General features: G+C 44.5%; 1 protein-coding gene across 1 annotated transcript in view; it reads left to right on the forward strand.

Moving 5' to 3' along the window:
* The window catches only part of LOC117516192 (cytochrome P450 2F2-like), a 45,500-nt gene extending 34,231 nt beyond the window's left edge, over window positions 1–11,269 (forward strand). The window contains exons 10-11 of the mRNA XM_034177104.1: window positions 7,444–7,585; window positions 10,903–11,269. Of these exons, the coding sequence (XP_034032995.1) occupies window positions 7,444–7,585; window positions 10,903–11,090 (330 nt within the window). The 3' untranslated portion in view covers window positions 11,091–11,269. The remainder of the gene's footprint in view (window positions 1–7,443; window positions 7,586–10,902) is intronic.
* The last annotated feature ends 4,707 nt before the right edge of the window (window positions 11,270–15,976 follow it).

The raw sequence follows: 15,976 nt of genomic DNA on the forward strand, positions 1-15,976 counted from the left end.
TTATTTCTCAAACAAATGTTTGAGCCTGAAAACAGGTTGGTCTTATTTTTCTACTAAGGTTTGAACTTTGAGAGTGTTTACACACGAGAGAAAAGTGAGAAAATGTTCATGCCTGATTGAGAAAAGTGTATAAAGTGGTTTTACAGCTTTAAAACATCTATAATAATTGTAAAAATAACGCTGACTACGGCGCGGTTTAGCGTATTACGGGCTATTTTAGAACGTAACTCCCGCGATAAACGAGGGACCACTTGTAACACTTTTTTGATTATACTACAAAACAATTGATATGACGGACGCTTTTGACGTTCTATTGGCATGCGTCGTGATTGGTGGAGTTCTTTTTCTTTGCCGTCTACCTGGCTTCCATGTCATAAAATGAAGGTGTGTCTGAAGCGGAGTCTGAATATTTATGGGCGTGTTTATTATAATTACGATTGTTTTCACCCGCCGCATTTATCAAGGTCACGTCAGGCGTACGCTGGAAATGGGCAGGTGTGCACTGCTTGATACATGTCACGGCAACTTTGGTGTACTTCAAATTTACACCGTAAATTTACGCCACAAGTGCGCAACGTTGATACATGAGGCCCAGTATGTGGGTACCCATGATGGTCCCTGGACAAAGTGAAGAAGTCCCAGAAAACAAAGAGACCAGATAGACAGGAGACGGAGACAAGAAGAAGAGGAGTGTCTCTCCCTTATTTAGCAGGAGTAGGGGAAAAACTACAGAGGATCTTCAGACAGCACAAAATCCCAGTTTACTTTAAACCGGTTAACACCTTGAGACAGAAATTAGTTCACCCTAAGGACAGGATCCCTAGTTACAAACAGAGCAATGTAGTGTATTCTATCAGATGTCAGGAAAACTGTAATGAACACTACATAGGTGAGACTAAGCAACCTTTACACAAAAGGCTATACCAGCACCGCAGAAAGGGCGCAAATGAACCTCAGTCTGCAGTTCATCTCCACCTTAAAGACACTAATCACACGTTTGAGGACAAGGAAGTTAAAATCTTAGCCAGAGAGAAGAAATGGTTTGAGAGATGGTCAAAGAGGCATTCTATGTGAAACGGTTGAAACCCAGCCTTAACCGGGGAGGGGGTCTCAGACAGGCTTTGTCCCCTGTTTACAATGGGGTACTCAGGTCAAAGCAGTTTCAGTCTTTTGTTCATGGTAATGAGTCATTCACGTCATCAAGAGAGTCGTCTCCAGCGTTTGTGGCTTCTGTTTTATTCTTCTCTACAAGAGTCAAGACAGAAGTCAGACTACCAGAGCAAGAATTTTAGCTGAGGAAGCTTCTGCGATTTGAAGCGAAACGTCCTCGCGTCAAGCAACCCAGTCCGGTCGAAGATTCAAGCTTCTCTACTATGGAAACCACCTGGACAACTGAGAGCCTACACAGAAATATATATATATATATATATATGTGTGTGTGTGTGTGTGTGTGTGTGTATTGGTACCATATCATGAACAAAAGTGGATGGATAAAAATCATGATGGATAAGACAGAAATAGTGGATTTTCTTTTAAATAGTTGCACTAAAAGAATAAAACACCACTTAACTGGCTACAGGAGAGTTAGTTTTCCATGCAATGACAATATTTATTACACATAGCTCTATGAGCTTCAGCCTAATAAGTAATAAAGCTCGTAGCAACAATGCCTAAAGCTCCAAAACTATGCACATGCAGACCTAATAAATGTCTTAAAATAGTTTGTCCAACACAAAACACAACATGTGGCTACACATGTGAACACCACACAGCCACAGAAGACCCCACCCCCTCCCCACGACCAGACCCTGTGCCTCTCTGTCACCAGCGTGAAGAAGACACTGGTGGCCATCAACACCCGCAAAGCAACAGGTCCGGACAACATCCCTGGTCGCATGCTGAAGGACTGCGCAGAGGAGCTTAAGGATGTCTTCGCAGACATCTTTAACACTTCCCTGAAGCAAGCTGTTGTTCCATCATGCTTCAAAGCTGCCACCATCATACCTGTGCCAAAAAAATCAGCTCCATCCTGCTTCAATGACTACTGTCCAGTGGCACTGACACCCATCCTCATGAAGTGCTTCAAACGGCTAGTCATGTCACACATCAAATCCATCCTTCCCCCCACCCTAGACCCCTCCCAGTTCGCATACAGAGCCAAGCGTTCTACAGAGGACGCAATCTGCTCAGCCCTGCAGCCAGCCCTCACCCATCTGGACAAGAAGGACTCATATGTGAGAATGCTATTGATAGACTTCAGTTCAGCGTTCAGCACCATAATACCTCAACAACTTATCTGCAAACTGGACAAAATGGGGCTCAGCACCTCCCTTTGCAACTGGCTGTTGGACGTCCTCACCCAGAGGCCACAAGCAGTCCGTGTTGGCAACAACACCTCGAGCAGCATTGTATTGAACACAGGGGCCCCCAAGGCTGCATGCTCAGTCCACTGCTCTTCACATTACTGACACATGACTGCACAACAACCCACAGCACAAACAACTTAGTGAAGTCTGTGGATGACACAACTCTGGTGGGGCTCATCACCAAGGGCAATGAAACACACTACAGGGAAGAGGTCAACCTTCTGACCACGTGACTTCTGGAAAGGTCACACCCAACACCTGCCACTGACCATCGAGGGTGCTGCTGTGATGAGAGTGAGCAGGACCAAATTCCTGGGGGTGCACATCAGTGAGGACCTGTCCTGGACCATCAACACTGCATCACTGGCAAAGAAGGGCCAGCAGCGTCTCTACTTCCTGCTCAAACTCAAGCGGGCAAATGCTCCACCAACCATCATGAGCACTTTCTACCGTGGCACCACTGAGAGCTGCATCACTGTGTGGGGCGGAAGCTGCACTGACTACAACAGGAAACCCTGCAGCACATAGTGAATGCAGCTGGAAGGATCACTGATGTCTCACTCCCCTCTCTGCAAGACATATACACCACCCACCTCACCCGCAAAGCAACCACAATTGTGGGTGATGCAAGCCATCCCGTACACAGCCTGTTTAGCACTCTGCCCTCCGGGAAGAGGTACAGGAGCCTCTGGTCCCGCACCACCAGACTCATAAAAGAGCTTCATCCACCAGGCTGTGAGATTATTGAACTCTCTGCCCCCAGCTCCACCCAGGCTGGGGGGAGAGAGAAGCTAATATATATATATATATATATATATATATATATATATATATATATATATATATATATATATATATATATATATATAGATAGATAGATATAGATATAGATATATATAGATATAGATATATATCTATATATATATATATATATCACTATCACACCACTTGCACAGTGTCTTAAGGTGCGTTTACACATAACCAAGACGTGTTACGAATGTCATTTTTCTGTCATTCGTGACACATTCCTGACATTCTTAATGTGACTTAACGCATCTGAATAGGTTTCTTAATAGTGCGTGTTGGTGCGTGATATTCGTGATATTCGTGGAGCATGTTTTTGCCTGTCAAAAAATCTTCCACGAATGTCACACACCACCCTCATTTCGTCTCACGTCGTGGAGGTCGCAACTGGACGTGTTGATCCGTCTTGATGAGTAGTGATCCTTAATAGAACGTAAGAACGTTCGTAGTGGTTCCTGTGATGTTCTTGGAGCCCAAACTGTCACACGTTATTACGAAGTGACACGGAAACTGTCAATTTTTGACACAACTTGTAATGCGGCATCACATGTCACTGTGCGCCACGATGAATCAGTTTTCCGTCACATGCGCACAATTAAACTCGGCTCCAAATGTCGTTCCACAGTTCCTGCTGAAGCTCCTCAGGACGCTCCTGCAGGTGTTCCACCTGCTGTTGTAACAGATGGGCGGGAGAACAATTCTGAGCCACAGGAACCAGAGGAGCGAGAGGAGATTCAAGTGTAGCCAGACATCTCTGCACCTCCTCCAGTCCAGCGGAGGAAGAAGCGTGCGCACAATTAAACCCTGCTGCACCGCATTCAGTTTGATTGCTGACACCAAGTTGGCTAAAAGTCTAATTTCAGTGCTCTTCAGCGCGCTCCTGCACGTATTCCACCTGCTGCATGTGCCTGATGTTTGGGAAAATGCGCGAGACAAGAGCCGCATGAAGTCACACATCTGGCTCTGTCCGTCTCCCCCTCCTCCTCGCTGCACCACTCCATGGCACAGAGCCAAACTATGCATGCAGTCACAAAGTTCTTCTGAAAAACTGGAGCGATCTGAATTCGGTTGGATGAATATGGGTGTGTGTGTGGAGACAATTCACCTCGTTCACAATGTGACAGAACTTAACGATGCGCTGTTACGCGCAATAGCGCGCAACAACGCGGAACATTATTCTTGTCCGTGCATAATGGTTCCTGATAATTCTCCAGCAACACGTGCCATTAATCGTAACATGTGGTAACAGGTTGCAGCAGTTCCTGAGGACACCTGACGCCTCTGCCCCGAATAATCACATTCGTGATCAGCGGCCAAGAATGTATACTTTGTGGCATTCGTGACTTGTCGTTGTTATGTGTAAATGCAGCATTAACAAAAATCTGCTGCTGCTACAAATACTGAATGGTTTGCACTTCTGCACTTTTCACTTTTACTATTACCTCAGACACTCCACTATAAATATTAAATACTTGTCCTTATTGTCGAAATGTCTTGTCCTGTCATCACCGAGGGAAGGTGAGAAACGAAATTTCGATTCCTTGTATGTCTAGTACATGTGAAGAATTGACAATAAAGCTGACTTTGACATATGTTGAGTTAATAAGCCACTTATTATTATTATTATTATTATTATTATCATCATATTTGCCTATATGCTGGAATAATGGAGAGAACTCTTCAAATTATTGTTCATTACTTCCCATTTCAATCACACTCACAGGTGAAATGTTTGTCCACAGCCTTTGAACTGGCAATTTGCGCAGTTTATTCACCTTATTCAGCCGCGCCCACTTTTACAACAGAGGCATTCCCGTTTTGTCTTAGGACTTCCGCTAAGCGGTGTTTTCAATATAGAACAATGGAAGTCATTCCATGGGTAGAAACAAAAACCTTTCTGGAAATCTCAAAGGGATCAACTCTGGCTCACCCACGAGTCATAACAGAGTGGGAAGATGGCATGAAGAAGTGGCCTTCGATTATTTTTAACTACTTTGTGTTGTTGCTCAACATGGACGGTTTGGCTATGAGGAAGAGCTTTGCACTGTGCAGCACCGCTGAAGCTCGTATAAAAGAGCAATCAAGCTAAAATACTACCCGACAAGTAGTACCACCGTAATGCCAAGATTATGTAATGTTGATATACATATGGTGTTATTTCATGCAGTGCTTGGTTGTATCAAATGCCAGAAAATGAGTAAATTAGGTAACAGCTAACGCTACAAACACAGCTTACCCATTTGTCTTACTAGCATCCGCCATGGCTTCTTCAACAGAGAAAAAACCCACACCACTGGATCCTTACCCAGAGAAATGGTTGTTTGGGTGGATTTTTCAAATTCAGCGCCTTTAGCCAGCACTGGAGATCCTCGTCTTTCAATGGACTTGGGAACAAGTTAAATGGTGGTCCACAGCACTCAGATTTCTCCTTTCCATGTTCAAAAGATTGTTCTGAAAGCAATAATTTCCTCTTCTTCCAGTTGTTGTGGCACCCAAGAACTGACACTTCTAGCGAACTACAGTATGTTCCCACATAGCTAATCATCGACACATTGACAAACCGGAAGTTGTTTGACAAAATAGAGCTGCCCACCCTGAATAGGTGAATAGCTGCACATGAAAGTATTTTTAAACCAAATTACAAAGAATGAAGTTATGTGTGCCTCATTAAAGATCAATCGAAAAGAGCGTTCAGGAGCGGGACACCAGACTTGGAATATGGCGGCCGGTTTGCTTCAAAAATACTGGCCAATGAACAATCCAGTAATATATAGAGATCAGTGGGTAAAATCACACCTGAGCAACGCATGTGACTAGTTTCTTCAAACAGGCGACATCTTGAAGCTGTCATTATACCAACAAAGGCTTTTGTACAAAGTATTAAATAAGGATGCACCGATCCACATTTTTTCACTACTGATCCGATCCCAATTCCTGAATTTGGATATTTGCCCATACCAATACTGTTCTGATGCCAGAGGTGTGTTTGCTTTAATATTTTTATTATCATTATTGTTGATTTTCTATGAGGATATTTTGTATCCTCAGTCTTACAGCTTCATGATGAAGTGTTTAAAGGAGGATTTTTTTAAAAAGTAGACCTGAAAGTTCAGCTACAATTTGCCAGAAGGTACATCTAAGATGCAAGCCTAGATTTGATGGTTTGGTGAAAGAATTAAGTACTTTAATTTAGTAATTTTTCTAGACTTAAAAGAGAAAAGACAGCTCTCTCTCTCTCTCCCGCTCTCTCTCCCCATCTGTCTGTTTGTCTGTCCTCAAATTCAGAAGAGCTTTATTGACATGGGAAACATATGTTTACATTGTCAAAGCAAGTGTTACAGTAAAAATTAAAAATTAAGTCCTCTCTCCCTCTGTTGGGGCAAGTGTTGGGGCAAAAAAATAGAAAATTAAGTTCTCTCTCTCTCTCCCTCTCTCTGGAACATGAAGCCTTTCAACTGTAAAATAAACCATAAATTTCTAAATCTTTTATCAGCGACGCTCACGCGAGGAACTTTGGATTCATACTGAAGGATTTTGAAGGAGTTTTTCCCCATTGAGCAGACAGAAACTCTGTTCAGCTCTGGTCCTGTACTGCACTCTGAGCTGCTGTTTCATAGCGTTTCACTGCCTCGGAACGCTGAAGCGACTGTCTTTTTTTTTTTCAGCAACAATTCAGTTCATTTTTTGGAAGATATGCGCTTGGTGGCACAGACAATGTAAACCTGAGAGCCGGCAGAAATTTGCCGCTACCCATGGCTTAAAAACCTCAACTACGGTGCGAAAGAAACAGCTTGGCTTCAGCTCAGAAACCTTGCCCTCGCCACCTCATGCTCAGCAGTAAACACAGCAGAGAGCATGCAGCAGTTGAGAGGTTTCATAGACGTGGCTTCTGTCCGGTATCGGAAAACATCTCAGGTTGTATCGGTATTTTCTGATGCTTGAATTACGTTGGTATTGGAAGCCGATACCAAAACTGGATAAGCTCAGTCCCAACCTTAGTATTAAATACATTTCAGTAAGTGTGTTCAGTGCTTTTTCCATGTGACATTCCATTTTGTTACAGAAAACTGGATTTCTGTACTTATTTGTTTTGGTTTCTTTGCATGTGTGGATTACTTGGGTTGTTAACAACATCTGGTGAAAATTTCACCTTTAGAAATAAATTTACTGAGAAAAATGGTGATGTGTTCAATACTTATTTTAATTCACGGTGTCTGGTCACCTGACACAAAATCTTTTCAATTTTATGATTATTATTCCATCTTCTTCTCAGGGAACAATTGTCATCCAAAACATGTCGTCAGTGCTGAATGAAGAGGGACAGTGGAAATTCCCGAACGAATTCAATCCTGAAAACTTCCTCAATGACCAGGGAGAGTTTTTTAAGCCAGAAGCCTTCATGCCGTTCTCTGCAGGTTTGACATTTCATTTCATTTATTAATTTATTTGAATGGGACATATTAATGAACAGAAAACAAGTACTGTAAATATGCCAGATTTAGCTCAAGGCTATTTTCCATCCACAGTCCCATGGGGTAAAATTACCACCAACACAAAACATACATGACCCATACAAGGGAATACAATATAGTACAATACAGTACAACACAACACATTACAAGACAAACACTACAATAAACAAATTAACATGACAACACAAACAAAATAACACAAAATGCCTAAATGTTAAAGTGCTGATCATAAAAAATACACACTCCACTGTATCCTCTTCTTCATCTAAAATGTCAACTAATGTTCACAGTTTTGCTGACCAAGGAGCCATTCTTTAAGTCCCCTCTTACACTCAACAAAAATATAAACACAACACTTTTGGTTTTGCTCCCATTTTGTATGAGATGAACTCAAAGATCTAAAAATTTTTCCACATACACAATATCACCATGTCCCTCAAATATTGTTCACAAACCAGTCTAAATCTGTGATAGTGAGCACTTCTCCTTTGCTGAGATAATCCATCCCACCTCACAGGTGTGCCATATCAAGATGCTGATTAGACACCATGATTAGTGCACAGGTGTGCCTTAGACTGCCCACAATAAAAGGCCACTCTGAAAGGTGCAGTTTTATCACACAGCACAATGCCACAGATGTCGCAAGATTTGAGGGAGCGTGCAATTGGCATGCTGACAGCAGGAATGTCAACCAGAGCTGTTGCTCGTGTATTGAATGTTCATTTCTCTACCATAAGCCGTCTCCAAAGGTGTTTCAGAGAATTTGGCAGTACATCCAACCAGCCTCACAACCGCAGACCACGTGTAACCACACCAGCCCAGGACCTCCACATCCTGCATGTTCACCTCCAAGATCGTCTGAGACCAGCCACTCGGACAGCTGCTGAAACAATCGGTTTGCATAACCAAAGAATTTCTGCACAAACTGTCAGAAACCGTCTCAGGGAAGCTCATCTGCATGCTCATCGTCCTCATCGGGGTCTCGACCTGACTCCAGTTCGTCGTTGTAACCGACTTGAGTGGGCATATGCTCACATTCGCTGGCGTTTGGCACGTTGGAGAGGTGTTCTCTTCACGGATGAATCCCGGTTCGCACTGTCCAGGGCAGATCAATCAATCAATCAACTTTTTTCTTATATAGCGCCAAATCACAACAAACAGTTGCCCCAAGGTGCTCCAAATGGCAGACAGCGTGTGTGGCATTGTGTGGGTGAGCGGTTTTCTGATGTCAATGTTGTGGATCGAGTGGCCCATGGTGGCGGTGGGGTTATGGTATGGGCAGGCGTCTGTTATGGACGAAGAACACAGGTGCATTTTATTGATGGCATTTTGAATGCACAGAGATACCGTGACGAGATCCTGAGGCCCATTGTTGTGCCAACATCCAAGAACATCACCTCATGTTGCAGCAGGATAATGCACGGCCCCATGTTGCAAGGATCTGTACACAATTCTTGGAAGCTGAAAATGTCCCAGTTCTTGCATGGCCGGCATACTCACCGGACATGTCACCCATTGAGCATGTTTGGGATGCTCTGGACCGGCATATACGACAGCGTGCACCAGTTCCTGCCAATATCCAGCAACTTCGCACAGCCATTGAAAAGGAGTGGACCAACATTCCACAGGCCACAATTGACAACCTGATCAACTCTATGCGAAGGAGATGTGTTGCACTGCATGAGGCAAATGATGGTCACACCAGATACTGACTGGTATCCCCCCCCCCAATAAAACAAAACTGCACCTTTCAGAGTGGCCTTTTATTGTGGGCAGTCTAAGGCACACCTGTGCACTAATCATGGTGTCTAATCAGCATCTTGGTATGGCACACCTGTGAGGTGGGATGGATTATCTCAGCAAAGGAGAAGTGCTCACTATCACAGATTTAGACTGGTTTGTGAACAATATTTGAGGGAAATGGTGATATTGCGTATGTGGAAAAAGTTTTAGATCTTTGAGTTCATCTCATACAAAATGGGAGCAAAACCAAAAGTGTTGTGTTTATATTTTTGTTGAGTGTAAATCAAACACGTGTTGCTTTCTCTAACTATAACTGGTAGAGCATTCCAACTGGAACAACCCTTGATAGAAAGCACATTTTGTGCAAATGTAGACTGTTGAAACTGTACGAAACAATCCCCCCCCCCCCCGCACTGTGGACCGAGTACTAGTCTCACTATTCCTTTTTTTAATAAATTCATTAAGAGGTGGTGGTTCAAGCCCATTCAGTACCCGATACACCAGACAATTATTTTTGAGTGGACAAGTATGATAAGACTGAGGCTTTCGATCAAGTATCTTAATTGCTTTTTTGTACAGCTGTTCGATTGGCTTTAGTGCAGTAACACTTGCGAAAGACCATGTAGTGAGGCAATATTCAATATGAGAAAATATCATACAGTGGAGGCAGGACTTTGCTGCTGCAGTTGTAATGAATGGTCTAATTTGTTTATAATTTTGTAAATTAAATTTTATTGTGTTTGAGACCTTTTTAATGTGTTTCTTGAAAGTGGGGTTGGAATCCAAAAAAACCCCAAGATATTTAAACTGGGTTACCAACTCCAACTCTTCACCATCCAAAAAAACAAATGATCTACTTTGCGTTGATATCTTTTTTTACTTTTTTTTTTTTTTTTTTTGCTGAACAACATGCATACTGTCTTTTTTGGATTTAGCATAAGACAGTTCTGTTTAAGCCAGTCATGCACCTTGTTCAAGCCATTAGTGAGATCAGCAGCAATTGTCCTAGCATCCACGCCCTGGATAAACAGCACAGCATCATCTGCATACATCAATGTATTAAGCTCAGGGCATATATCTGGCAGGTCATTGATGTATAAGGAGAACAACAAAGGCCCAAGCAGAGAACCCTGCAGTACTCCTACATCACTGCTGAAGCACTGGGATCGTACCCCGTTTATTGCAACACACTGAACGATTTGACAAGTATGAATAGAACCATGCTAACAAATCTGCAGAAGAGTTAAAATGTTTAGGTTTATTAAGAAGAATGTGATTATTAACTGTGTGGAACGCTTTCTTGAGATCTAAAAACACAGCGCCAACACAGGGTTTTTTTAATCAAGTAATGACTTAACTTTTTCAATGAAAAAACAGCTCACAGTCTTGGTGGAGTGACTTGGACGGAAACCAAATTGCATTCTATGTAGTGAAGTGATGCTCCGCAGTTAGAACTCAGAAAAGAACATGTAACTTTAAAATACATTTTGTTTCTTTGTTGCATGTTCATCTTTCAGGTCCTCGGATGTGTCTGGGTGAAGGTCTGGCTCGTATGGAGCTTTTTCTCTTCATAGTGACTCTGCTGAGGAAGTTCAAGTTCATCTGGCCTGAAGATGCGGGACAGCCAGACTACATTCCAGTCTACGGGGTCACTCTGACTCCCAAACCGTACCGCATGAAGGTCCAGTTTAGGACCACACCATGAGACAGAATTTGGCATTGGATTAGCAAGGATTTTTCTGACAGCTGCTCTCATTAGGGGTCACCACAGATCATCCATCTCCAACTCACCCTGACCTCTGCATCTTCTTCTGTCAGACCAAGCTCCTGCATGTCCTCCCTCAGCACATCCATAAACCTCATCATTGGCCTTTATCTTTTCCTTTGGCCCTATATACAGGTGCTGGTCTAGAATATCATGAAAAAGTTGATTTATTTCAGTAATTACATTCAAAAAGTGAAACTTGTGTATTATGTTCATTCATTACACACAGACTGATATATTTCATGTGTTTATTTCTTTAAATTTTGATGATTATAACTGACAACTAATGAAAACCCCAAATTAAGTATCTCAGAAAATTAGAATATTGTGAAAAGGTCAATATTGAAGACACCTGGTGTCACACTTTTATCAGCTATTTAACTCAAAACACCTGCAAAGGTCTTTAACTGGTCTCTCAGTCTAGTTCTGTAAACTACACAATCATGGGGAAGACTGCTGACTTGACGTCTTGCCTGGGCTAAAGACAAAAAGGACTGGACTGCTGCTGAATGCTCTAAAGTTATGTTCTCTGATGAAAGTAAATTTTGCATTTCCTTTGGAAATGAAGGACCCAGAGTCTGGAGGAAGAGAGGAGAGGCACAGAATCCACGTTGTATGAGGTCCAGTGTAAAGTTTCCACAGTCACTGATGGTTTGGGGTGCCATGTCATCTGCTGGTGTTGATCCACTGTGTTTTCTGAGGTCCAAGTTCAACGTGGCTGTCTACCAGACGTTGTAGAGCACTTCATGCTTCCTGCTGCTGACCAACTTTATGGAGATGCAGATTTCATTTTCCAACAGGACTTGGCACCTGCACACAGTGCCAAAGCTACCAGTACCTGGTTTAAGCACCATGGTATCCCTGTTCTTAATTGGCCAGCAAACTCGCCTGACCATAACCCCATAAAAAAATCTATGGGGTATTGTGAAGAGGAAGATGTCACACGCCAGACCCAACAATGCAGAAGAGCTGAAGGCTACTATCAGAGCAACCTGGGCTCTCATAACACCTGAGAAGTGCCACAGATTGATCGACTCTATGCCACGCAGCATTGCTACAGTAATTCAGGCAAAAGGATCCCCAACTATTGTTGACTGCTGTACATGCTCATACATTTCATGTTCATACTTTTCAGTTGGCCAGCATTTCTAAAAAATACTTTTTTGTATTGGTCTTAAGTAACATTCTATTTTTCTGAGATACTGAATTTGGGATTTTTATTAGTTGTCAGTTATAATCATCAAAATTAAAAGAAATAAACACTTGAAACATATCAGCAGTCTGTGTGCAATGAATGAATATAATATACAAGTTTCACTTTCTGAATGGAATTATTGAAATAAATCAACTTTTTCATGATATTCTATATGACGAGCACCTGTACTTCTTCCTCTATTCTTGTCTAAACATAGCTGGTCTCACTACTGTCTGTCTTCTAAACTGTCCTGTTCACTCTTGCAAATATTCTTCTATCACACATCATTCCTGACACCTTTTTCCACCCACTCCACCCTGCCTGCACTCTCTAACACACTCCTCATTACTTTGGACAGCTGACCACAAGTGTTTAAACTAATTTACCTGAACCACCTCTATTCCTTGTGACTCCAACTACTCCTCTGGGCTCCCTCTCTGTCACACACATGCACCCAGTCTTGCTCCTACTGACTTTCATTCCCCTTCTCTCCAGAGCATATCTAATCTCCACCTCTCCAGCCTCATCCCAACCTCTTCCCTACTCTCACTACAGATCACAATGTTATCTGCAAACATCATTGTCTATGGAGATTCCTGTCTGATCTTGTCTGTCAACCTGCCCATCACTATTGCAAACAAGAAAGGGATCAAAGCGGATCCATGATGTAATCCCACCTCCACCTTGAATACATCTGACAGCTGTCACACTGTCCTGCTCCACCCTCACATACTTCTCTGCCACTCCAGACTTCCTCATACAACACCACAAATCTTCTAAATGGTAAATGGACTGCATGAAGCCAGTCAGCAGCATCAACCTAATCTATTGTAGTTCTAAAAAAACAAACAAACGGCAAAATAAAAGATTTAATCCAGATTGCATACCTCATTTTCTACTTCTTAATTAGAGTTTGAACACTGCTGACTGGCATTCTCAGTCCTTTTCCGGTTTTGTGCACTTCAATTACCTTTTCTTTGACAATTCTTTTGCTTTACCTATGACTCAGAAACCAGAAATTTCAGTGCAGCACTGGATGAAAGATGCAACGATACAACAAAACAGATCACAGGTGAGGATGGTTACCTTTTATAGTCATTCAAACCCAGTTTGTGTCAACGACGTGCATGTTATCAGGCCAAAATCACCAGGGTATTTAAACTTTTGATCAGGGTCATTTAGGTAGTTTCTGTTGTCATTATGATTTAAAAGGAGTAAACACAGTTGTTTGTCAATAAATGGCGTCACACAACCACAGTGTGCAAAAAAAAAAAAAAAAGTTTTTGTGTTATCGTTCATATTCTCTAAAAAATGGGCAAAAAAAATCTAAAATTCTGCCAGGGTTTTATATGTATGTATCCATCCAACCATTTTCTTCCGCTTATCCAGAGTCGGGTCGCGGGGGCAGCAGCTCAAGCAAAGCCGCCCAAACCTTCCGATCCACACACACCTCCCCCAGCATCTCTGGGTGAACCCCAAAGCGTTCCCAAGACAGCCGAGAGATGTAGTCCCTCCAGCGTGTCCTGGGTCTTCCCCGGGGCCTCCTCCCAATGGGACGAGCCCGGAACACCTCTCCAGCAAGGAGTCCAGGGGGCATCCAGAAAAGATGCCCGAGCCACCTCAACTGACTCCTTTCTATGTGGAGGAGCAGCGACTCGACTCCGAGCTCCTCCCGAGTGACTGAGCTCCTCACCCTATCTCTAAGGGAGCGCCCAGCCACCCTGCGGAGGAAACTCATCTCGGCCGCTTGTACTCGCAATCTCGTTCTTTCGGTCATGAGCCAAATCTCATGACCAAAGGTGAGGATTGGAACGTAGATCAATTGGTAAATAGAGAGCTTTACCCCCCTACTCAGCTCTCTCTTCACCACGACGGTCCGATACAGCGACCGCATCACTGCAGATGCTGCACTGATCCGTCTATTGATCTCACGCGCCATCTGTCCCTCACTTGTGAACAAGACCCCGAGATACTTAAACTCCTCCACTTGAGGCAAGGACACTCCACCGACCTGAAGAGGGCAAAGCACCTTTTTCCGGTCGAGAACCATGGCCTCGGATTTGGAGGTGCTGATTTTCATCCCGGACACTTCACACTCGGCTGCAAACCGCCCCAGTGCACGCTGAAGGTCCTGATTTGATGAAGCCAACAGAACCACATCGTCCGCAAACAGCAGAGACAAGATTCTGTGGTTCCCAAACCAGACCCCTCTACACCCTGGCTGCGCCTAGAAATTCTGTCCATAAAAATAATGAACAGAACCGGTGACAAAGGGCAGCCCTGGCAGAGGCCAGAGTGCACTGGAAACAGGTTTGACTTACTACCGGCAATGCGAACCAAGCTCCTGCTGCGGTCGTACAGGGACCAGATAGCCCTTAGCAAAGGACCTGAACCCCGTACTCCCGGAGCACCCCCCACAGCGTGCCGGGAGGGACACGGTCGAACGCCTTCTCCAGATCCACAAAACACATGTGGACTGGTTGGGCAAACTCCCATGAACCGTCGAGCACCTGATGGAGTGTGTAGAGCTGGTCCAGTGTGCCGCGACCAGGACAAAAACCACACTGCTCCTCGTGAATCCGAGGTTCGACCATCGGTCGAATTCTCCTCTCCAGTACTCTGGAATAGACCTTACCGGGGAGGCTGAGGAGTGTGATCCCCCTATAGTTGGAACACACCCTCCGGTCCCCCTTCTTAAACAGAGGGACCACCACCCCGGTCTGCCAATCCAGAGGCACTGTCCCCGATTGCCACGCGATGTTGCAGAGGCGTGTCAGCCAAGACAGTCCACAACACCAGAGACCCAAGGTACTCAGGACGGACTTCATCCACCCCAGGAGCCTTGTCACCTAGGAGCTTTCTAACCACCTTGGTGACTTCGGCCTGGGTAATGGATGAGTCGGCCTCCGAGTCCCCAGTCTCCGCTTCCTCTTCGGAAGACGTGACGATGGGATTGAGGAGATCCTCGAAGTATTCCTTCCATCACCCGACAACATCCCCAGTCAGGGTCAACAGCTCCCCACCCACACCATAAACAGTGCTGGTGGAGAGCTGCTTCCGCCTCCTGAGGCGCCGGACGGTTTGCCAGAATCTCTTCGAGGCCGACAGATAGTCCTCCTCCATGGCCTCCCCGAACTCCTCCCAGACCCGAGTTTTTGCCTCTGCAACCGCACGGGCTGCAGCACGCTTGGCCTGCCGGTACCTGTCAGCTGCCTCCGGGGTCCCACCTACCAACAAAGATAAGTAGGACTCCTTCTTCAGCTTGACGGCATCCCTTACTTCTGGCGTCCACCACCAGGTTCAGGAATTGCCGCCGTGACAGGCACCAGAGACCCTGTGACCACAGCTCCGAGCGGCCGCATCAACAATGGAGGTGGAGAACATGGTCCACTCAGACTCCATGTCTCCAACCTCCCCCGGGATCTGGGAGAAGCTCTCCCGGAGGTGGGAGTTGAAGACTGACAGAGGGTTCCGCCAGTCATTCCCAGCAGACCCTCATGATACGTTTGGGCCTGCCAGGTCTGACCGGCTTCCTCCACTCCCAGCGGATCCAACTCACCACCAGGTGGTGATCGGTCAACAGCTCTGTCCCTCTCTTCACTCGAGTGTCTGAGACACGTGGCTGAAGGTC

This window comes from Thalassophryne amazonica, chromosome 8 (genome assembly GCF_902500255.1).
Source record: "Thalassophryne amazonica chromosome 8, fThaAma1.1, whole genome shotgun sequence".
Classification (NCBI taxonomy): Eukaryota; Metazoa; Chordata; class Actinopteri; order Batrachoidiformes; family Batrachoididae; genus Thalassophryne; species Thalassophryne amazonica.